Source organism: Peromyscus leucopus, chromosome 2 (genome assembly GCF_004664715.2).
Source record: "Peromyscus leucopus breed LL Stock chromosome 2, UCI_PerLeu_2.1, whole genome shotgun sequence".
Classification (NCBI taxonomy): Eukaryota; Metazoa; Chordata; class Mammalia; order Rodentia; family Cricetidae; genus Peromyscus; species Peromyscus leucopus.
In genome coordinates, this window is record NC_051064.1 from 150,145,083 (window position 1) to 150,168,341 (window position 23,259).

Below are 23,259 nucleotides of genomic sequence, written 5' to 3' on the forward strand. Positions count from 1 at the left end.
CACATGGCTCCAGGTAATTATTTAAATGCTTAAGAAAAACCATCTGGTTCACGACCATCCATAACTCCAGTTCCAAGACATCTGATACCCTCATCTGGCCTCCATGGGCACCAGGCATGGACATGGTACACATACATACATGCAGACAAATGCTCGTATGCCTAAAATAAAATAAATAAATCTAAAACAATTTTTAAGAAAGAAAAAAAGAAAAGAAAACCCATCAGAGCTGGATGGTGGCGGCAGCGGCAGCGCACGTCTTTAATCCCAGCACTTGGGAGCCAAGTGGATCTGTGTGAGTTCGAGGCCAGCCTGGTCTACAGAGTGAGATCCAGGACAGGCTTAAGAATTACACAGAGAAACCCTGTCTCGGAAAAACCATGGGAATGAAAATAGCTTTGGAAAGGAGGCTTAATGAATTCAAGGGTTGCAGGAACCCTATCAGACACCAAATTGCTTCCCCGACTGAGGCTGTATAAGGTAGAAAAGGGTGCTGTGTCCCTTTGGGGGTTACCCAGAAGGGGGTTATGCACCAAGGAGAGTTCAGGAGTTTGGCTGGATTATTTGGTCTCATTGAGTAACCCTGGCTAGCCTGAGATTGGCTGTGTAGACCAGGCTGGCCTTGAACCCCTTCCTGCCTCTGCCTCTCCAGTACTGGAATTAAAGGTGTGCACCCAGGTTCTAGAGACATGGCTCAGTAGTTAAGAGCATTGCTGGTCTTGCAGAGGACCAGGTTTGATTCCTAGCACAATTCTGATGCCCTCTACTGAACTCTGCAGGCACAAGCATAGTGGACATGCATACAAACACACGTGCAAACACATCACTTTTTAAATCTTAAAAAAAAAAAAATAAAAACAATGTGTACCTCTACATCGGGCTGGCATTCACAATTTTTTAAATGCAAACAGTGAACCCTAAACTGGTATCTGCAAGAGATGCCACAGCCCAGCTCAGGACAACTCTGGTTTTCCCTGTCCTGGCGTGGCCCAGCAAAGAGAACCAGATTTGCTGACAAGTCCAGCCTCAACAGTGGCTAAAATAAGGGGGCCATCTGTACTGAGGGGGGAAACCCATGTGACCTGCAGGGCCTTTTTGGAAAAGCCTTGCGTAGTTTAATACCACGAGACTTTGCCAGGAAAGAGCAGCGGGAGGGAGGGCGGGCAAGGCTGCAAGCAAAGAGGAGATGCACCCAGGCACCCGCAGGGTGAGCTTGCACTGCACATGCCAGAGCTGAGTAAGCAAAGCCTTAGCAATCAGCAGAGAGAGCTGAAATGGACAGACCAGGGCCTAATCTGGGAAGCCTGGGGTTACCATGGTTTCCGGCCCGATGTCATTAGCACAGCCAACAGTCACTGGCTGGAGTTCTTCTGATACTTTTGAACTTGCTTAGATTCCGGGGTGACCAGCTCTGGCGAGTAATAAAGAGACACCTAACTCCCAGCCTGTCTCCCCAAGCAGCCCTACAAGGTATCTGCTGCTGGCCAGGGGGTCCTAGAGGAGCTTCTCCCTGCTTTCCAGGAAAGGAAGAGGGGTGGCACCATGCAGACTCTGGAGTCCACATATTAAAATACTTAAAATACACTGTGCCCAGGAGAGCGGGGTTGGAAGGAAGCAGATTGGCAAGGACAAGAGCTCTGAGGTTTTTCTGTGCAGACAGATTCATCTGGAGAAGTTAAGATTGGTGTTCGGGGAAGGAGGGGTCCTTGAGTGTTGCGATTGCAGCTAAGCAGTGAGGTCATGTGGCAGGGGGGTCCTGGAAGCAGGGACTCCGTCCCGGCAAAGCCTAGACTGCCACCCCACCGCCAGCTCTGCCTTCATTCAAACATCAGTGAGTTTCTTCGTCTACAAAGAAGGGTTGGGGAAGGAGAGAAGCAGGTCCTGGAGAGGTCGCCAAGACCCTTCCAGAACTGCCCTGCAGGCTGGAAAATGTCTGCAGTCATCTGTGACTTGGTGGATCAAGAGCTTAGAAATCAGGTGGTGTAGCCAGGCAGAGGTGGTGCACGGCTTTAACCCCAGCACTTGGAAGGCAGAGGCAGGCAGATCTCTGTGAGTTCGAGTCCAGCCTGGTCTACAGAGCGAGTTCCAGAACAGCCAGGGCTTAGGGCTAGATAAACCCTGTCTTCAAAAAAAAAAAAAAGAAAGAAAGAAAGAAAAGCTTGGAAATCAAAGACCTCTGAACCTAGAATTTTAGCCATGAACTCTGATTTGGAAGGTTGAATAGGAAAAATGTCTAATGGGCTGGCTAGAGACCTTAGTTTGTAAATAGGCTTGCCATGCAAGCCTGGTGACCTGCGTTCAATCCCCAGCAGCCACATAAAAGTGGAAGAGAACTGACCCCAGAATTGTCCTGTGACCTCCATACATGTCATGTTGCACACAAACACAATAACATTTTAAAAAATGTTGAGGGTGCCTTACACCTCCCTACAGACAGTCGAATTGTGTACATTAGAGTTAGATTTCCATTGCTGGGTCAGTCTGGGCTGCCAGACTCCTGTACCGCTCAATCGTTCTCTCCTTTTTTGGTGGTGCTGACTAAACCTCGCACACACCCACAGGCAAGTGCTTTATCACAGAGCTATGCCGCTCTGCCAACTGCTACTTTTTCCTTGCTTCATGATGTTTACACACTTTGATTTTTATTTCATTTATGGTGTGAGTATAGATGCACTTGCACCACGGCTTACAGGTCAGAAGACAATCTCGGGAGTCCATACTCCTGCTCCACCAGGGGTTTCAGGTGAAACCAGGTCATCTCTCCTGCACAGCAAATGCTGACCCACCTGACCCACCTCTGTAGCCCCTTCACCTTGAAACCTGCCTTCCATGATGGACATCTGGGTCACTCTTGTGAGTGATGCCTTTGTGGATGCCCCCAGTCTCTGTCTGCACCTGTGAAAGTAACCACATGGAATGTGACTAGAAAAAGGGACTTGCTGGGTGGACGAGAGCATAATCCTGGATGCTACTTGCTCTGTATTCAGTGTTTGGGCCTTTGTCCGCTTTCTAGGTCTGGTCACATGAGTGCGTTCACAACATACGAGCACATGGGGTGGGAGGCTGGGCAGGCTTCCTCTAGGTGATCCCTGGGTGTCTCTCTTCATCCACTCTTGTTACTGACACACTGTGGCTCTTGACAGGGGCGTGTGGAGCTACCACAGGATCTGACCTCATGCTTCTAGAACTGAGGGTAGAGGAGCAAACCATGCATAACTAACCTTCTACTAGTTTTTCCATGTCCAAAGACCCTTTATACAGGAAGCTTTAAGACAGCCTTGCTAGGTAGCCCATGCTAGACTCAGAACTTGCTTCAGTTCTACTCTTTCTGAGCGCTGTGATTAACAGGTGTGACCTGACTTCCTCCGTTATGGAGGCAGCTTTAGCAGCCTGGACAGTGCAGACAAAGACCCTTAGGAGCAGCTCCTAAGCTGTGGGAGCAGCAAGTGACTGACTTTGTGAGCAACACTTTTATTGTCCAGGAGAGTAACAGTGACTGTCACCCAGAGTGTCTGTGGCAAAGGTTTTAGTCCCTGTCAGAGAATTTTAGTAACTCCAGGGTTTTTTGTTTGTTTGTTTTTGTTGTTATTGTTGTTGAAACAGGGTGTCATGTAATCTAGACTGGACGTGAATTCACTATGTAGTTAAAGCCAGCCTTGAACTCCTGATCTTCTAGTCACATCTCCCAAATTGTGAGCCATCTGATGTGGGTGCTGAGAACAGAACGTAGGTCCTCTGGTGCTCAGCAGGTGCTCTTAACTGCTGAGACATCTCTTCACCCCCCCCTCCTTTTTTTTTTTGAGATGGTGTGGTAACAATGGCTGTCCTGGAACTCAGTATGTAGCCCAGGCTGCCCTCAAACTCATGGAGATCCGCCTGCCTCTGCCTCCTGTGTGCTGGCATTAAAGACTTTGGCCACCACACTCAGAAAAATATTACTGTATTTTAAAAGTTATCCACAGGGGCTGGCCAGATGGCTCAGCAGGCAAGGGGGATGGCCACCAGACATGATGGCCTGGTTCCGTCTCTGAGACCTGTGTAGTAGGAGATAACTGGCTCTTGAAGGTTGTCTGCTGGCCTGGGACACAGGTATGCTGGTGTGCACCCTCTTCTGGTAGCCTACACTGGCACATGACCACTCAGGATAAGAAAGAGTAAAGGCCTTTAGGGGGGCAAGGGGCCCTTTTCTGGCCTCCGTCTTCCCCCTCCATGATCTCCTTGAGGTTCCTAGTACAGTGACCAACCTGCTTGGCAACTGAAAGTCCTACGTGTGAGACTCAGGTTAGGGAGGACTGGAAGAGCCGGCCATCCTGGCTCAGCTGCAGGGTATTTTGCCGTCTCAGGGCCTCTGGCCATGCTGCTCTCAGTCTGCATGGCCAGAGAGGTCCTTCTGCAGCATCCCAGTCTCCTAGAGAGAGGACAAGGCTGAAATAACGTACATGTATACCCTTACCCCCTTTCTTTCTTTTTTTCTTTATTCTTTTTTTTTTTTTTTTTTTTTTTTTTTTTTTGGTTTTTCGAGACAGGGTTTCTCTGCATAGTTTTGGTACCTTTCCTGGATCTCGCTCTGTAGACCAGGCTGGCCTCGAACTCACAGAGATCTGCTTGCTTTTGCCTCCCACGTGCTAGGATTAAAGGCATGCACCACACCACCCCACCACCACCACCACCACCACACAACCACCACCACCCACCACCACCACCACCACCCGGCTTACCCCCTTTCTCAAAGCTAAACGAGCATGGGAGAGCATCCTACCTGGGAGGCATTCCTGGACAGACACCCGCTGCAGTGTCAGGGCAGACCAAACTACAATCCGCCTCCTCGGCCAACAGGAAGCCATGGCCTGGGTTAGAGACAGCCTGGTTTGTGCTGGCCATGTCCACCAGACAGAGACGGTCATTTCCAACCAACAGGGCCAGTGTTCCAACAATGGGTTTAGATGTTTTGAAATTCCAGCTGTCCTGAGAATCCGACCTCTCTTTGTGGTCAGAGACTGGCCTAGAAGCCTTTGTTCCCTGGACAGACAGAGCCTCCAGAGGGCTCAGCCTTTTCAGTCTGTCTGGCCAGGTTTGAAAGTCTGTGTGGCCAGCAGCCGGAATTCACTGGAATGTGGCCATTCTGTTGCTGCCATAGGCTTCTGGAAACCTAGGCTTCTCGCCACCCAGCTGAGAAGCTTCGGGCAGTCAGCAGGCTGGACAACTGGGGCAGAGGGCAGCTGCTGGGGCTCAGCTCCCCTAAGAGGAGCTGTCAGCTCTGTCCTACCGAGTATCGGGGTCCCCTTTGGAAGTTAGGGAGTCTGCCACCTCACCTACATAGGTGAGGCAGAGCCCACTGGTCCAGGCGTAGAGGGGTTTGGAAGTCAGTCTCTGTCTAAGGACAGTTAACTGTGAATTGACTCGTGTTCAAGTCAGTGAGAACATCCCTGTCACCTACAGCTCTGGGCCCAGCTGGGCATGGCCTCTGCATCCAGAGGAGAAAGAAGCCAGGAGCTGACTCGGGTGGGAGTGGGCCTCCAAGTCCAGAAGGAGCATATCCCCTAAAGCAGGAAGGACCCTCCCACAGGTCAACAGTGGCTGGTGGGAGGAGCCTGAAGGTCAGGTCCTGAGATCTGAGTGGCCACCTCTGGGCATGTGACCACGCCCCCAGGTAGGAAAGAACAGGATTTTAGTCAGAAGTGACAAGTTCAGGTTTGCAGTCTGTCTGTGCTGTGTTTGTTGGCTTGTGTCTATAAATCCTCCATGTCACCCAGACACTGAATGTGAAAGTCAATCTTGTGAATTAGCTCGCTCCCCAGAGCCACGCTGAGAGGCAATACTGTAAATCCCCTCTACAAGTGAGAAAGCTAAGGCCCAGAGAGGTTGAGCCACCAGCCTAAGATGACACAGCCAACAGGAATTTCAGTCCAGATACCCTGGCTTGTTCTGGAAGAGGGAGGCAAGGATGAGGCTGGGGTTCGTAGCCTCGCAGTGGGGGCTTGAGCCTGGGCCAGAGCAGGGACTGAACACTGAGACATTCTGGAAGCATGGCGTGGGCAGCTGGTGTGTGGCCAGCCAGCCCCAGGCTGCACTTGTCCCCAGGCTAGGGTGGGTGACAATGGTCAAGCCAGCTATGGGACTCGTGTGGGAAGCCCTGGGACCTCCTGGCTCTGAGAGGCCTGTTTTCTGCACTGTCCCCATACTGTGGAGGGTCCGGGGACGGCTCCACTCCGAGACCCATAGTTGTTAAGTGGTTGTAATCTCACAGAGGATGTTTGAAGCTTGAGGTGTTCTCGAGTCCAAGGCAGGATGTGTATCCAGAAAAGAGCCTGACTGGGGTCAGAGCACTGAGAGGTGAGGGGCAGGGGGTCTGGCTGCTTCCAGGACAGATCCCTGAAGGCATATAGAGGAAGAATAAGACTGTAGTATCCACTACATGACCCCAGCCTCCTAGCTGGCCTGGGCAAGTCTTTGTGCCCTCTGAGTCTCAGTTTTCCTTTCCATAAAAAGGGGGCAACGGTGACAACAATTACACAACCTTTAAGCAAAGTGAAAGAAATGCCCAGGCTCTCTGTCTGGGGCCTGACCCAAAGAGGGGCCTAGCAAATGCTAGTGTCTGGCATGTGCCAGTCAGGGAGTCAGAGGAGAGGACATACAGGGTCCCCGGCGTCAGCAGGGATAAAAGAGGGAACAAGTGAGGGCATGCTGTAGGAACGCGTGGAAAAGCGGTCATGAGGCTGTGGTCAGGCACCCTCAGTGCTCTCTCCCAGGTCAGGAGCAGCCATCGCACCGTAGTCCCAGGACCAGGGCAAGCGCTGTGTGGACAGACCAGGATGGAGGTGGAGGGTGCTCTCATCCCCTCGTGGAGTCCACCAGCGTCAGCAGGCCAAGTCCTCCAGCACAGACAGTCTCACTGCTCTGATCTAGACCTCTCAGGATCAGAGAGGGGGAAACTGAGGCTTGAGGGACTGGTGACCATCCTTGGCACTTGCTCCCCCTGGTCCAACTAACAGTGCATGGTGCCTGTCAGAGGCTGAAGGGGTTGGGGAGGGACTGGGGCCTGGCTGAGGCTGTAGAGATGGGCTAGCTGGAGAACTAGTGGTTACCCACAAACAGGCCGAGGCCCCAGCCGTGCATCTGACCTTCAGAATTAATACTGAGGGGAGGGATATGTGCCGCCCACGCAGGCTCTGCCATTTACTCCTCCTGCAGGAACCAATGCAGAGCATGCTGCCTGCTGCCAGGGGATTGGCCTCTGCCCCACCCAGGCCCTTGCCAGGGGTCATCAGAGAACACTGGTCCCTTGACACGTGCTTCCAGAAGGTGGGGCAATTCTCCTGTTTACCTGGAGCAGAAGTCTGCCTGGAGGTTATGGGGCCAAGCCCAAGCAGGAGCGCCAGAGGGCTGGGAAGCAGCCAGCAGCCATCCTTGCCAGGTTATATAACAGCACCCTGATGCAACTTAATTTTAAACAGGCTCTGCGGCAGACCTGAGAGGGACCACCTCGCACGCGAGCTGGGCGGCTGGCATGCAGCCGGCTCTACTCAGCTGTCCTGGCATGCAGATGGGCCTCAGACGCCAGGAGGTGAGGAAAGAAACGTTGGTCACCTAACCCTGGGCATCCTAAGGGACCACAGAGGGTCATAGTGAGCCTACCCGGTGAGAGAGAGGCATGAAGCCCTGTGGTGAGAGGAAAAAACCCAGTCCTGGGGCTGCAAAGATGGCTTGCAGAGGACCTGGGCTCAACTCCCAGCACTCACATGGTTAGTCACAACTATCTGCACTCCACTTCCAGGTGGATCTGATGCCTTCTTCTGTCTTCCATTGATGTCAGTCACTCATACGGTGCTCAGACATTCATGCAGGCAAAACACTCAAAATATACATAATTTTTTTGTTTTGTTTTTCGAAACAGGATTTCTCTGTGTAGATTTGCACCTTTCCTGGAACTTGCTTTGTAGACCAGGCTGGCCTCGAACTCACAGAGATCCTCCTGCCTCTGCCTCCCGAGTGCTGGGATTAAAGGCGTGCTCCACCACCGCCCAGCCATAAATCATTTTTAATTTTTTTTTTTTTTTTGTTTTTTGTTTTTCGAGACAGGGTTTCTCTGCATAGCTTTGCGCCTTTCCTGGAGCTCACTTGGTAGCCCAGGCTGGCCTTGAACTCACAGAGATCCGCCTGGCTCTGCCTCCCGAGTGCTGGGATTAAAGGCGTGCACCACCACCGCCCGGCCATAAATCTTTTTTTAAAAAACTCCCCACGTTGTCATCTCTTTGGGGTCATCACTGTCCCTCTGCCAAAGGCCATGCATGGCCCTCTGAGTGAGGTGTCTCTTCTGCCACCAATGCAGTGGCAGAGGCAGGTAATGGCTCTCTCAACCCATTTTTAAAAGTGTGTGTGTGTGTGTGTGTGTGTGTGGTGTGTGTGTGTGCGCGCGTGTGCGTGCGTGCACGCGCGCCCCCACACAGCCCTGAGGAGGCCAAAAGAGTGTATTGGATACCCTGGAGCTGGAGTTACAAGCAGTTGTGAAACGTGGGACATGGGTGCCGGGAAATGAACTCCAGTCCTCTGCAAGAGAAATAATCACTCTTAACTCCTCGCCCCTTTGAACCCATTCTGCAGATGTACAATCTGAGACTCCGAGACCCACCAGCTACACGGGGCAGGACTCAGAGCCAAGTCCCACCCAGAGAGATGTGCCTTCAGTGGCCCAGCACTTAGGGTCAGGGGTCATCCAGAATGAAGAAAGGAAGAGGTATGCTAAGTGCTGCCAAGGACCCCTGTGGTCTTATTCACAACAGGCAAGTCCAGAGCCCAGGGGACAGCTGAGCTGCCACGTCCATGGGGGCATTGGCCAGCTCTGGCCACCTGCACCTCTTCCTCTTTTGAGCCTTGCTCAGCGAGGAGACCTTTCAGTGCTCCGCTGTCCAGGCCCTCAGAAGGCCCTTCTGCCTGTAAGGAAGCAGCCGTGCTTGGCCCAGGACTCACTGTCTCCTGGTCGGAGGCCATTGCCCGGCACTGGAGTCTCCAAACTCCCTGGACTTTTCTCTGTCCTGTCTCTGGCTCCTGGGCCAGCAGTTTCTCGTTGGAACTCAGAAAGATCCAGAAATCTGGACAAGGGGCAAGCCTCTGGGGTCCAAGGCTTCCAGCCCCAGGAGGCCCAAGTGGAAGGGTACTAGTTGCTTGGTCTCCACTCCACGTGGAAACAGAGGTACCTAGAGCCCTGGATTTGAGGTAAGCCTGGGGCTGAAAGAATGGGCTTCCATTTCAGGGCCACCTGACTTGCTCTGGTCCCTGCTCTGTACCCTGTGATGACCAAGAGGGCTCTGTGGGTGGGTAAGGTTGGATATGAGAGCCACCCCCAGCTCAGAAGAGTGTGGCCCAACTGTGAGAATATGGTCCTGGGGCTCTGCCAGGGCTCTCCCTCTCCTTAGCACTATGTGGCTCTTGGGCAAGTTACCTACCAGAGACATCAGCGACTCCATCTCTGTCCTGGAAGTGAGGAGGGATTAAAGGAGAAACAGGTGAATGGCGCATGGTACTAGGCCCTGGGAGTGTCTGTCGATGACCTTTGCCCTGGAAAAGACCCAGGGGTCAGCAGCTTCTGACCGTAGCTGTTTCACGGTCAGATTGGCTAAAGCTGTGTACTGGGGGCTGTTTCTTTAGGTGTGGGGAGCCAGTCCTGATCCACTAGGGGGCCTCCTGCTGTCCTGTGTGGAGAAGTGAGGCAGGGAAGTGGAATGGGTGTGAACACAGGTCATCCAGAGGTAGGAGAAAATCAGGAGAGCCACTGGCCTCGAGGGCAGTGAGATTGCATGCATAGGGAGTTAGACCCCAGGGAGCCTGCAGCATGGACAGCTGCCCCCAGCTGGTGCACCAGCAGTCCAGGAGACCGTGACTTCTCAGGTGGGTACCCACCAGCTGGATCAGGGCCCTGTGTTTAGTCTGTAGAGGGGTGGGGAGAAAGCTTCTCCCTGTTTAGTGGGCCTGCTCTAGGGCTGGCTACTCTGAAATCAGAGGCAGGTGTGGCTCCTCCCCAGTCCAGCTCTGTTCTGCAGCTCTGGCCTCTACTGGAGTGGGCACTGGACAGTCTCATTCCTGAACGCTTAGACCCACATTGTACTGAACACAAGCCAAGACACCCCCAGCATCCCATAGCTTCTTGTCCAGTCCATGTAGATGCCTGCAATAAAGGCTCAGGGGCCTATGCTTGTCCACTGCAGCCCTGTGAGGCTAGAAGTCGGGAAGGAGGCAGGCATGTGCTTCAGATTATTCCAGCTGCCTGTTGACACCTTAGCCCTCAGCTGTGGGGGGGGGGTGCAGTCTGCCTGGATGGCCATTTCTACCATTCCCGGCCCCCTACAGCCAGAGGTTACCCTTCTACCACCCTTAGGAAAGCAGCTAGTCCCCTCTGCCTGTGCCCCTCTGTTGCAGACATCTGATCTGGTTGAGCTGGCTCTGCCACACCCAGGCCAGAGCTCCCACAGACCTGGCAGGCTGCAGAGGTACAGCAGAGTCAGTCAGAGAATGGCTGGGAGCCCAGTGCAGGGTGCCTTTACCACACTGGAGTCTGAATTTCTTTCTTTCCTTCCCCTTCCTCCTTCTGTAGTGCTCAGGATTAAACCCAAAGCCTCGTGCAGGCTAGCACACTAACCACTGAGCTCTAGCCTCAGCCTTTCTTGTTTATTTTTTATTTTTGCATGTGTGTGGGGGTGTCTCACATAGCCTTGAACTTGCTGTGTAGCTGACGATGACCTGATCATCCTGATCCTCCCAAGGCTGCGACTGAAGGTCTGAGCCACCGCACCCAGCTTAGACAGTCATGGAAATCAAGCTTCTGGTTTTCTACCCACTAGGCAATCATTCTCTGCCAGCTGAACTGTACATCTAACCTCCTTTTGGTATTTTTTATTTTGAAGCTGGGCCTCCCTTAATTGCCCAGGCTGGCCTGAACTTGGGGTTCTCCTCCTCTGTTTCCTGAACAGCTGGAGTTACAGACCTGTGCCTCCAGGCCCTCCTCAAGTCCGGGTTTTGACCAGCCACCTTCCTTGTCTGTCACCTAGGCCCCAGTTGGCTTTCAAAATGGACAGTCCTGCGTTCGAATCCAAGTTCTACTTATTTTAATTTGTTTAAACATATTTTATGTGTATGGCTCCTTTGTCTGCAAGAATATCTGTGGATGACATGAGTGCCTGTTGCCTACAGAGGCCAGAAAAGGGAGGGTCTCAGCTCCCCTGGGAATGGAATTACAGATGGTTGTGAGCCACCACATGGGGGCTGAGAATGTAACCCAGGTCCTCTGCAGCAGCAAGATGTCTCCCAGACATCTCTCCAGCTGCCCAAGCTTGTGCTTATAACTCCGCTTCTCTTTTGTGGGTGGCATGGAGACAGTGCCTCCTTCTTAGGAGAGCCTCTGTGGGGCCACCTTAAACTCGTAGTTGGGTTTTTGTTTTGCTTTACTTTGTTTTGTTTGCTTTTTGAGAAGTCTTAACATTTGCATATTTTTACAAATTTCCTGTGTATGGGTGTTTTGCCCAAAGGTATTGTACCCCTAATCTTTTAATTTTTATGTACAAAGAGTGGCATGATTTCTTTCTTTTTTTCTTTTTTTTGGGGGGGGGTTTCGAGACAGCGTTTCTCTGTGTAACAGAGTCCTGGCTGTCCTGGAACTTGCTTTATAGACCAGGCTAGCCTTGAACTCACAGAGATCCTCCTGCCTCTGCCTCCCCAGTGCTGGGATTAAAGGTGTGCACCACCACCGCCCAGCTGCATGATTTCTTTTACTGGGTAGTTGATCTTGAATGACCCAGTCAAGGAAGGTGGCCTAGTCGGCTGGAGAGATGGCTGAGGGGTTAAGAGCACTGCTTTCCCAGGGGACCCAGGTTCGATTCCCAGAACCTACATGGCAGCTCACACCACCGTAACTCCAGTTCCGGAGATTCGTGACCTCTTTTGACCTCTGATAGCATCAGGCACAAGAGGTACAAAGACAATCATGCAGGTTAAACACCAGGACACAGAAAACAAAACAAGAAAGATAACTTAATACAACTGATGAAGCCTATGTCCTTGTCTTCTGATGGAGAAATACTTCGGGGAATTTTCAGCCTATATTTTTGGATAAGGCCTTGGCAGTTTCAGAAGACATGGTGAGGGAGAGATCCCAGGGCTGAATTTTTGGGGGTGACTCCAGCAGATCTACGAGGGATCCATCTTGCCTTCAGACCCAAAATGAGGGAAAGGACTGGTTGGGCTCCTGCTGTTGTTTTAAAATTATTTTTATGCCTGGTGGTGGTAGTGCACGTCTTTAATCCCAGCACTGGGGAGGCAGAGGCAGGAGGATCTCTGTAAGTTTGAGTCTCAAAAAAAAAAAAAAAAAAAAGGAAGAAAGAAAGAATATTTATTTCTATTAATTTTAATCGTGTGCATGTCTGCATGCTTGTGCGTGCGTTTCAGTGCAGGTGCCTCCGAAGACCAGAGGTGTGAGATCCCCTAGAGCTGGAATTATAGACAGTTGTGAACTGCCTGACATGGATGCTGGGATTCAAACTCAGGTCCTCTGAGAGAGCAGCAAGAGCTCTTAGCTGCTGAGCCATCTGTCCAGCTTCAGATTTTTGTTGTTAGTAGTCTTTTGAGGCAGGGTCTTGCCATACAGCCCCAGCTGGCAAGGGCCTCCAGGTTCTCCTGCCCCAGCCTCCCGACTTCTATGATTTCAGACTTGAGTCTCCCTGCCCAGCTTTGTTGTTGCTGAGACAAGGCCTGGCCTCAAACTCTCTGTCTTCCAACCTGTGTTGTTGGTTCTTCATTCCTCAGTGGTTCTTGTCACACACACACACACACACACACACACACACACACACACACACACACCTCCCCTGAGTGAGACAGAAGCCAGGCCACACACATGCGGCCAGGCCCTGCCCCTGCTTCCATGGCTCTGTCCCCCAGCCCCACTTTCCCTTGTCCCTTCTCAGGTCTGTCCTGTGGCCTGTGCTACAGGAACAGCAAGGCTCCCTGATGATGCCGGGGGTCCTGGGTCCAGGCTCAACCACCCAGGGCTCATCCACTGCTGTGGGTCACAGGCTGAGGAAGGAGATGATGATTGGGCAGCCTGGTGAAGCGTGGAGAGAAACTCAGAAGGAGGCCAGCCAGCATAGCTGGCCCAGATGAGGGCCTGTGCCCTCTGACTCCCTGCAAACCCCTTAGCCCAACAGAGGTGGGAGATCCATCTGAGCTTCCAGGGAGAGCCTGGAGCATGTTCTCAGGTACCACGGGCATTCATTCCCACAGGTGCCTTCATCCCTCATTGAGAATCTGTGAGCTAGCTGGGGCTGTTCCGGGTCATAGGTCATGGTGGAAACCTGGAATTGCTCCTGGGGCAGCACATTTTTCTCCTCTGAAAACTTATCTTAGCAAAGAGACAGGAAACAATTGCACTTCTTTCCAGGCCTCTGCATCCCCAGACGGACAGCCCATCTCCTTGGCGGGGGCTCTGAGGGGGCTGGGAAGGCAAAATGTGTAAAATGTCTGTAGGAGGGGAAGAAAGGCGCTTTGTGTGGGGCAGGGGCCCTGGCCATTGGTCAGATGTAAGGTCCCCAGCCACTCCCAGAATGCTCCTTTCCCTCCCTGGGGAGGGCCATGATTGCCAGCCCAAAGCCGGCCCCACTGGTCTCTGCAGCCCCTCTGAGGTCCCTGGAGCCACCCAGCCTCTGAAGGTGTGGGCCAGGCAGGGGGCACCCCAGGTCTCAACATGTTTCTCTACTGGAGGAAGCGGGGTACCTATGAGTTGGAGACCCTGCCCGGTGACCTGGCCCAGCTGGAGCTGGGGGCCGTGGAGCGTTTCTCTTGGAGCTCGGCTCTGGACATCATCGAGGACTTGGGGGGTAGGTGCAGCCATTTCCCCAGAGGACTTGGAGGCGGTGTGGGCACCTGGTCCTGCTGGCCAAAGCCTGCAGCCTGCTTCCTATGCATGTTGCTAAAGACCACTTGCTAGTGGCAGTGTGGGGTCCCTAGCCCCTCTGCAGAGGTACTGCAGGGGGATGGGTCGGGCTCAAACATGGTAGTCAAAGGGTAATGAGCCCGTCAAGGTGCACCCATCCCTTCAGGTGGCCAGCTGGGCATGCTTGCCCCTCACTAATCTTAGAGCCTCAGCTGAAGGCCGGTGGCAGCAGCACCCACCTGTACTATGCAGGCCGAGTTTCTGGCTCTCCCTCTCCAAGATGAGTCATGGGGCTGAGCTTGGGGTGTGGTTATTCCCCATATTGTCCTCCACTTTATAGATGTGCAGACAGAACCATGGTGAGGTTGTGGCCCTCAAGAGGCATGACAAAGTATTGGAGTGCGATGCTCTGAGGCCTTGGCATAGTTGGGGACAGTGGTATCTCTGGTGTTATCATGAGAGGCTGAGGGCAATCCCTGGAGTGACTCAGTGGAACGAACACCTCCCACAGTGACAAGCGGATAGGGCCCAATTTGGGAAGGCTGTGATTGCTGTAATTGCTGGTCTTAGTTCGGCAACGTTGATCTGCTCTGCACTGGTTCTGTGGGTCTGATCCATGATGTGCTCTGGTGAGTTACTGGAAAACAGTCCTGGTCCACAGTGGCCAAGCTAAAAGCTGAGGACCAGCTCACAGAATGCCTGGGTCCCAGCTTCGGTTTGCTTATTTCCAACCTCACCCTCTGGCCACTCCAGGCCTCAAGCAGAGAGATGGGGAGTCTCACCAGGGACAGAAATTCCCCAGCTTGGCTGGAGTCTTTTTCTGAGCCTGTCCTGTGGCCAGAGGCCTGGAGAGTGCTGTTTAGGCCTTGGGTCGGCTATGAGAAGTTGGAGGAGCCCTTGGAGCGCATGGGGAGATGAGAAGGAAGAATGTGTGCTTTGGAGCTTGAAAAGTGTGGTGGACAGTCCCCCAGCTGTGGTGCTCTTGAGACGTGGGTAGCTGCTGGGGGAGACGGACTTCTTGCCCACTTTGGCCCCAAAGTTCTGGGCTCCATTGGAAGTGTGTACAAGTGTGTTGAGGAGGAGGAGGAGGCCTTGAACACGGATCCGTGAGGAGCGTGGAAAAGTGGCAGAGGAGAAAGGGAGCTGGTGGAGAGAGGGGAGAGATGTGTGGCCCCTTCCCTCAGCCAGAGAAATCTGCGGGCAGAGGGTGGGGTGGACCCAGCTGCAGGAGGCCCAGATGCCTCACTCCACTGCCTGTCAGGTTCCTGCTGCTCGAGGAGGTTCTCCATGGTCCCCAGGCTCAGCTACAAGCCAGGGAGACTCAGCAGGAGTTGACTGAGCTCCGCAGCACAGAGGTGACCACTGCAATGTGCAGAGCCCTGTTCTCTCCAGGGTTCTCCTGTCTAAGGTGTCGTATTGCCTCTGGGGTTCCATAATGACCAGCTGCCTCCTGCTTTGGGGTCCCTTGGTTACACAGACCCCTAGCTTAATATTCACTGGGTGGGCTTTAAGCCCTAGTCCTGAATCTTCATGCCTACTGTCTGGGGCAGGGCTATTCTTTTGTGGCCTTTATTCTGGTGAGGCTCTGTGAGGTCATGCATGGCAGCACTCAGACATACCCTGAGCCAAGCCCTCCCACCCACTTGCTCCCAGGTCCAGCTCTCTGCAGGGTGGGCAGAAGTCCTGGTGAGGCACTAATAGCACGTGAGCAGATCCCAGGAGGAGCTGAGGCAGCTGGGTGGGGGAGCCAGGGCACACAGCTGTCTGTGTGGGCTGTCCTTTGCTGCTAGCCGGGCCCTGGCCTGGACCCATGTGGGTGGGTGTTGGGCCCCAGAACCAGCCCAGCCTGGTGGAGGGTGGGGCCCCTGCATGGATCATGATTGTCCAGAATCAGAACTTTCTGTTCCTCTCTCAGTTCCTCTATGGAGCCTTAGGAGGAAGCCTGCAGCCAGCAGATGGACGGATGCGCAGGGACCCACGGCAGCCTCCGGCAGAGGAAGTGGCCCACTGGCCACAAGCTCCTGTGCTGGAATGCCGTGGACAGTTTCTCTGACCACAGGAAGGAATTCTAGATGTGTCTTCCCACCTTTGACTAAGTCTGGGGAGTGTGTTGGGGGGCAGGGTGATGTTTCAACTTTGTAGCACCATAGATGATGCCAGCGATGAATCTGGGCTGTAGGCAGGAGCTGCATTAGGACCCATGGCCTATGCTTATTCCTCCACGGGATCCCCATTTAACTACCACACATCCCAGATTCCCATAGCACAGTGGTTCTCAACCCTCTGAGGGGTTCAAATGACCCTTTCACAGGGGTCAGATATCAGATATCCTGCATATTAGATATTTACATTATGATAACAGTAGCAAAGTTATAGTTATGAAGTAGCAACAAAATAATTTTATGGTTGGAGGTCACCACAACACGAGGAACTGTATTAAAGGGTCACAGCATTAGGAAGGTCGGGAACCACTGTCATAGCGCTTTGAGAAGGGGGCTCAAACCTTTTCTTTCTTTTTTCTGGCAGGGTTTCATGTCGGGCGATTGGCTTCTGACTTAGGCTCCTGTTGCTGTGATAAACACCATGGTCAAAAGCAACTTGGGGAGGAAAGGGTTCATTTGACTTACAGTGCATCATCAGGGGAAGCTGAGGCAGGAACCTGGCTGGAGACAGGAACTGAGGCGGAGGCCATGGGGCAATGCTTCTGGCTTGCTCTCCCTAGCTCGCTAACTTTCTCACATACCCTAGGACCACCTGTCCAGGGGCGGCACCGCCCACAGTGGGCTGGGCCCTCCCCCATCAATCATTAATTAAGGCAACACCCTACAGACTTGCCTACAGATCAGTCTGATGGAGGCAGTTCCTCAACTAAGATACCCTCTTTCCAGATACATCTAAGTCTGCGTCAACGTGATAAAAACCAACCAGCACGGCCCCAAACTCCTTATGTAGCTGAGGATGACGTTGATGTCCTCCCTCTGCCTTTAGACTCCTGGGATAGGCATGCACTGCCACATCTCTCATGCGATGCTGGGGATCGAACCCAGGACTTCCTGCATGCTGGGTGAGCGACCTGTCAACTGAGCTCATCCCAGCCCTGGTCCATTTCTTCCTTTGACTTTATGGGGTGTTCTGACTGGGGTCTCTGAGAGGGAGTGGCAGATATCAGGACAGTAGTCGCCGCCCGGGGCACAGCCCTCTGGCTTCCAGCCTATTTTGAGACAAATTTTGCCTTCTCCAGCCACCTCAGTGTGTATGTGTGGGGGTTGGGGGTACTGCACCCATCAAAGACTGGGACAGTTGCTCAAGCATAGACAGGCTGGGCTAGCGTGGGAGGGGCATTCAAGGCCACAGCTGTTTCCTGGGAGGGACAGCCTTTTGGTGGTCCAGCCTGGGGCAAAGGTAGTGGGCAGGGAGGCTCATCTGTGTGCCTGGATGAGGCCCTGCCGGAGAATTTGAGAACAGGTGCACATGTGTCAGCCTGAGGTGCGTGTGTGTCAGCCTGAGGTGCGTGTGTGTCAGCCTGAGGTGCGTGTGTGTAGCTGGGTGGTGTGGTGTGAGGTGGGTGTGTCAGCCTGAGGTGGGTGGTGGTGGTGTGTGTCAGCCTGAGGGGGTGTGTGAGTGTGTGTGCAGCCTGAGGTGCGGTGTGTCAGCCTGAGGTTGCGTGTGCCTGAGGTGGGTGTGTCCCTGAGGTGCGTGTGTGTCAGCCTGAGGTGCGCGTGTGTGTCAGCCTGAGGTGCGTGTGTGTCAGCCTGAGGGGTGGGCGAGGTGGTGTGTGTCAGCCTGAGGTGCGTGTGTGTCAGCCTGAGGTGAGTGTGTGTGTCAGCCTGAGGTGCGTGTGTGTCAGCCTGAGGTGCGTGTGTGTCAGCCTGAGGTGCGTGTGTGTCAGCCTGAGGTGCACGAGTGTGTCAGCCTGAGGTGCGCGTGTGTCAGCCTGAGGTGCGTGTGTGTCAGCCTGAGGTGCGCGGTGTGTCAGCCTGAGGTGCGCGTGTGTCAGCCTGAGGTGGGTGTGTCAGCCTGAGGTGGGTGTGTGTGTCAGCCTGAGGTGCGCGTGTGTCAGCCTGAGGTGCGTGTGTGTCAGCCTGAGGTGAGTGTGTGTGTCAGCCTGAGGTGCGCGTGTGTCAGCCTGAGGTGCGTGTGTGTCAGCTGAGGGGGTGCAGCGAGTGGGTGTGTCAGCCTGAGGTGCGCGGTGGTGTGTCAGCCTGAGGTGGTGTGTGCTGGGTGGCGTGTGTCAGCCTGAGGTGGGTGTGTGTCAGCCTGAGGTGCGCGTGTTGTGTCAGCCTGAGGTGCGCGTGTGTCAGCCTGAGGTGCGCGTGTGTGTCAGCCTGAGGTGTGTGTGTGTCAGCCTGAGGTGGGTGTGTCAGCCTGAGGTGCGCGTGTGTGTCAGCCTGAGGTGCGTGTGTGTCAGCCTGAGGTGCGTGTGTGTGTCAGCCTGAGGTGCGGTGTGTCAGCCTGAGTGGGTGTGTCAGCCTGAGGTGGGTGTGTGTCAGCCTGAGGTGGTGTGTGTCAGCCTGAGTGGTGTCAGCTGAGTGGTGTGTCAGCCTGAGGTGCGGTGTGTGTCAGCCTGAGGTGGGTATGTGTCAGCCTGAGGTGAGTGTGTGTGTGTCAGCCTGAGGTGTGTGTGTGTGTGTCAGCCTGAGGTGAGTGTGTGTCAGCCTGAGGTGTGTGTGTGTCAGCCTGAGGTGCGTGGTGTGTCAGCCTGAGGTGAGTGTGTGTGTCAGCCTGAGGTGTGGTGTGTGTCAGCCTGAGTGCGTGTGTGTGTCAGCCTGAGGTGCGTGTGTGTGTCAGCCTGAGGTGAGTGTGTGTGTCAGCCTGAGGTGTGTCAGCCTGAGTGTGTCAGCTGAGGAGTGTGTGTCAGCTGAGGTGCGTGTGTGTAGCCGAGGTGGTGTGTTCAGTGGTTTGTGTGTGCAGCTGAGGGAGTGGGGTGCGAGGTGTGTGGCAGCCTGAGGTGGGGGGAGTGGTGGTGGGTGCGTGAGGGAGGTGTGTGTCAGCCTGAGGGAGGTGGGCGGGGGGGTGGGGGGGGGTCAGCCTGAGGTGCGCGTGGAGGAGGTGCGCGTGTGTCAGCCTGAGGCCCACAGGAAAAGAAAGAAGGTGCTCACTTAATGCTGGACGGATTGTTTATTTTTGTTTAACAGCTAATGTGCCAGGCACTATGGTGACCCTGTAGGTTGATGGTTAGGGACACAAGCCTGGAGTTCTATAGATATGTACTGCCTGCCTTTGTAACCTTGGGGAAGTTTGCTTGTCTGGAGTGACTCAGTTTCCTCATATATAAACAGAGACAATGGTCACATTCCTCTCTCAAGTGTTTAAAACCAATTCTACCCATAGAACTTTTGTAGACCATGCTGCCCTTGAAATTGGAGACCGCCCACCTCCGCCTCCCAAGTGCTGATGTTAAAGGCATGCTCCACCATGCTTGACTTCATTTTATTTTCTTAATGTTTTTGAATGATTATTACTGGTTATTTTATTTTTATTTTCAACTTAATTTTTTAAATTATTTTTTAATTTATGTATCTGGGTGATTGGCCTTCCTGTATGTCTGTGTGCTGCTTGTACGGCTGGTATCTGCAGAGGTCAGAAGAGGGCGCCAGAGTGCCCGGAACTGGAGCCACAGAGCCGGTTGGGAGTCACCGTGTGGGAGCTAGGAATGGACTCAGGTCCTCTGGATAGCAGCCAGTGCTCTCAACCACTGAGCCGGCTCGCTCTCTCCATCCCCTTCCTTAACTTCTTGTGTGTATGGTATATGCACATGACTGTGTGTATATACGCATATGAAGGTAGGAGGCAGAGGTTGATATAGGGTATCTTCTTCAGTCAGTATTATTATTATTATTATTCGATACAAGAGCTCTCTATTATGTAGATCTGACTGTTCTGGAACTTCCTACATAGGCCCAGCTGGCCTCAAACTCTCAGAGTCATCCTGCCTCTGTATCCTGAGTGCTGGGATTAAAGGTCTGTGCCTGACTCACTAATTTTTTGAGACAGGGTCTCTCACTGAACTTAGAACTGACTGGTTATGCTAGACTGTCTGGCCTGCAAACTGCAGGGATCCAGTGGCCTCCACCTTCCCAGTGCTGGGGTTACAGATGTGGGCTGGCTTTCACGTGGGTGCTGGGGATCCGAACTCAGGTCCTCACGCTTGTGTTGGTGCTGCCACTGCTTGGGCCTCTCCGCAGATCTTTAACTGGTTTGGTTTTCTGGTTTTTTGAGAAAGGGTTTCTCTGTCATTTTGAGACTACATTCTCTGTATTTTTGGCTGTCCTGGAACTCATTTTGTAGACCAGGCTGGCCTTGAACTTACAGAGATCCGCCTGCTTCTGCCTCCCAAGTGCTGGATTAAAGGCGTGCGCCACCATTACCTGACTTTTTTTTTTTTTAAAGACAGGGTTTCTCTGTGTAGACTTTGGCTGTCCTGGAACTCGCTCTGTAGACCAGGCTGGCCTGGAGCTCACAGAGATCTGCCTGTTTCTGCCTCCTGAGTGCCATGATTAAAGACATGTGCTACTACTGCCCAGCTAACTTTTTTTTTTTTTTCTAGAAAGATATTGTTTTAGCTAGGCATAGTGGAGTTTCAGAATAGCTGGAGCTAGGACCCCGTCTCAAAAAACCAAAGCCAAACCTAAGCAAACAAACATCATTGAACTATTTTACCTTCTTCCCCCAACCCCACCCTAAGTCTTCAAGATCTGGGTTATGGGACTGGAGAGGTGGATCATGGTAAAGAGCACTTGCTGCTCTTGCAGAAAATCTGAGTTCAGTTCCCAGTACCCAAGCTGGCAGGCTCACACCCTCTTCTGGCCTCCTCAGGTACCTGCACATGTGTGCATAAACATACACGAACATATCCATCCATACAAAATAAACTATTTCTGAAGAGATCTGGTTTGGGTTTCATATACACAGCACACCTGAGTGTTGAACTGCCTCCCTTATGAGGGCTCCTTCACTGTGGCTGCCATCTGGGGCTAGCATGTGCCACATAGGTTTGACTGGTGAAACGAAGTCTTCAAGGGAGCAGACAGACTTCCCTTCAGGTGCTGGACATGTGAGGGCTGTTCTGGAAGCTAGGGAGGCTAGGGAGGAAATAATAGGTTGCTCCACAGGCGCAGCCTAGGACAGGGGGTCAAGCAGGGAGGTCCACCTGGGTCAGATGTGTTGCAACAGGGCAGAAAACAGCATTCCTGAGCCAAGAAGGAACGGCAGGACGTTGGTGGCCAGTGCTGGAGAGGGAACACTGCAAAGGACCTGAATAGCCCAGGGAGGGGCTGGAGTGAACCATAGGGTGGAGCAAGGCCGCTGGATGGTGGCAGTTTGAGCCGCTCTGAGACAGACACAACTTGAGAACTGGAACCTTCTGGAATATGGATCTAGAGCTGCCCGGCTTCTCTGGTTTGTCAAGAGGAGCCAACAATTTGGATTTTTATGTAAAATCTACTGACTTTTCAGAGTTGGCAACCAACTGAGATTCTTTTGAAACACCATGCTCAGCCAAACAAAACACGTCTGCCTTCTGCCCGGTTCTGGTAGAGAACGTGCTGGGGGGTGGGGTGGAGGAGCCAAAGCTGGGCGTCCTGTGACTAACGCGGGGGGTGAGGTGCAAGTGGGCTTATTTCCTGGCTGAGGGACCCTGGCTTTCCTGAGGCCAGGAGGAGGCTAGCAGGAGCCAGAGGAGCAGAAGGCGAACTGGGTATTTCAGACAATCTCTAGCCTGGGGGTGGGGGGGAGAGGAAGGGCAAACCCAGACCTCCAGGTCTGCCCGGGGCCAGGCTAGGGTACAGGAGCAGACGAGGGAAGGGACCCTGGGTAAAGCCAAGGGCCGGTGGTAGAGGCTGGGCCCAGCTGCAGCCTCCTGTCTTCACTGCCCCAGGCTCTTTCCACTGACTAGTTTCTTTTGAAAGTCCCCTTCTTGCTTCCCAACAATCTTGAGGCTTCCTGTCTCTTAGACTGACTCTCCATGCCCTCAGGACCCAGTTCAGACACTCAGGAGAGCAAATCTGGCTGAGCTAGGCTAGGTAGCATCTCTGTCCAATCAGCATGTCCGGGAGATAGCGGCCCAGAAGGACGTGCCCCCTCGTGCAGCAGCCTCCCAGGCCCACCCTTTCTGCCTGGGTTGCAGGGATAAGAGAGCTCCTGGGAGGGAGGTCATGCTCACCCTGGGGCGGGGTTGGGGGGGGGGATTGTCTGCTCTGCCTGCTCCCTCAGCCCAAGCACCATTTTGGGCCCTGAGACAACTGGAGCCCAGGGGGCACAGGCCAGGAGATCATAGCACCCAGAAGCTTGGGGGGAAAGCACTCCAGAGACACATCTAGAAGTACTTCCTCAGGCTGTGGCCACCGCAGGCCATCTGGGCTCATGGTGGCTTGTCCTGGAACAGGTGTAGCAGAACCTAAAGGACTCTAAAGCATATGGTTTCTGGTGGCAGAGGAATAACCTCAAGTATGCCGAGTAAGGAGCCAGATAAACAGGATATGGAGGTGCACATCTGTAATCCTAGCACCTAGGATGGGGAGGCAGGAAAACCAGAAATTCAAGGTTATCTTCAGCCATTTCATGAGTTCAAGGCTGGGCTATATGAAATCCCAGGGAGAGAGGAAGGTGGAGAGAATGAATAATGAGTCAGAACTCTGAGGTCTTGGGGCCAAAGGGTGCTAGAACCTGACTGATATTCCCAGAGACTGAGATCTTCCAGGAGCAAACTTCTTGGGTGGGGTGCATGGGAAACCCCCACAAGGCTGCTGTAGTTGTGGTGGGCCAGAGTCCTGACATCCATTCACTTGAGTCAGCTACCTCCTGGAAGGCAGGGCTGCTGGGGCCAACAGGACTGGTGATCCAGGTAGCCTAGTCAGGGTCTTCTAAAGGCCGGTCCCACCTGTGCGTCAGGACAAGCAGCCTGGCCTGCCTGATGACTACAGAGGCAGAGATTCTGAGGTCAGTGCCTCCGGCCAGTGTGGCTGGACCAGAGAATGTGAGACCGGAGGCCTCGTGTGCAGGAATGGTCTCAATGTCTCAGTGGAGAACAGCTGCCCAACAGAGAAGACTGAGGGATGCTGCACGTTTTCCTCACAGCCCAGACACCCCAGGACACCAGCAGTACTCTGAGCTCAGATCTCCTGCACTACAGCTCTTTGCCTGGGAGCCCTCTCTAAGCTTACTACATTGGGGTTTTGTTGCTCTCCAGAAGTCCCCCTCCTGCCAGGCCCACTGTGAGCTCCCCAAAGCTCATCAGGGTCATCACTGGGTCCCTTATACCCAGCCCAGGGCCTGACACATATTTGCTGAATGTACAGTGCAGGAAACTCAAGACCCTTCTATTCAGCTAACAGAAACTGGGT

General features: G+C 53.4%; 1 protein-coding gene across 1 annotated transcript; it reads left to right on the top strand.

The window, feature by feature from the left end:
• Positions 1–6,710: 6,710 nt before the first annotated feature.
• On the top strand, positions 6,711–11,235 carry LOC114702645. The gene is made up of 3 exons (XM_028883132.2): positions 6,711–6,856; positions 7,455–7,564; positions 8,602–11,235. The coding sequence occupies exons 1-3, from the start codon at positions 6,711–6,713 to the stop codon at positions 9,156–9,158; spliced, it is 813 nt and encodes a 270-aa protein (XP_028738965.1). The 3' UTR covers positions 9,159–11,235.
• Positions 11,236–23,259: the final 12,024 nt, after the last annotated feature.

Bases quoted from the DNA above. Each gene is read 5' to 3' on its own strand.
- LOC114702645 (XM_028883132.2), top strand. From the start codon at position 6,711: ATGAGGCTGTGGTCAGGCACCCTCAGTGCTCTCTCCCAGGTCAGGAGC. The intron at 6,857-7,454 runs GTCAGCAGGCCA...AATTTTAAACAG, and splicing joins CCCTCGTGGAGTCCACCAGC to GCTCTGCGGCAGACCTGAGA. The intron at 7,565-8,601 runs GTGAGGAAAGAA...CCCATTCTGCAG, and splicing joins TGGGCCTCAGACGCCAGGAG to ATGTACAATCTGAGACTCCG.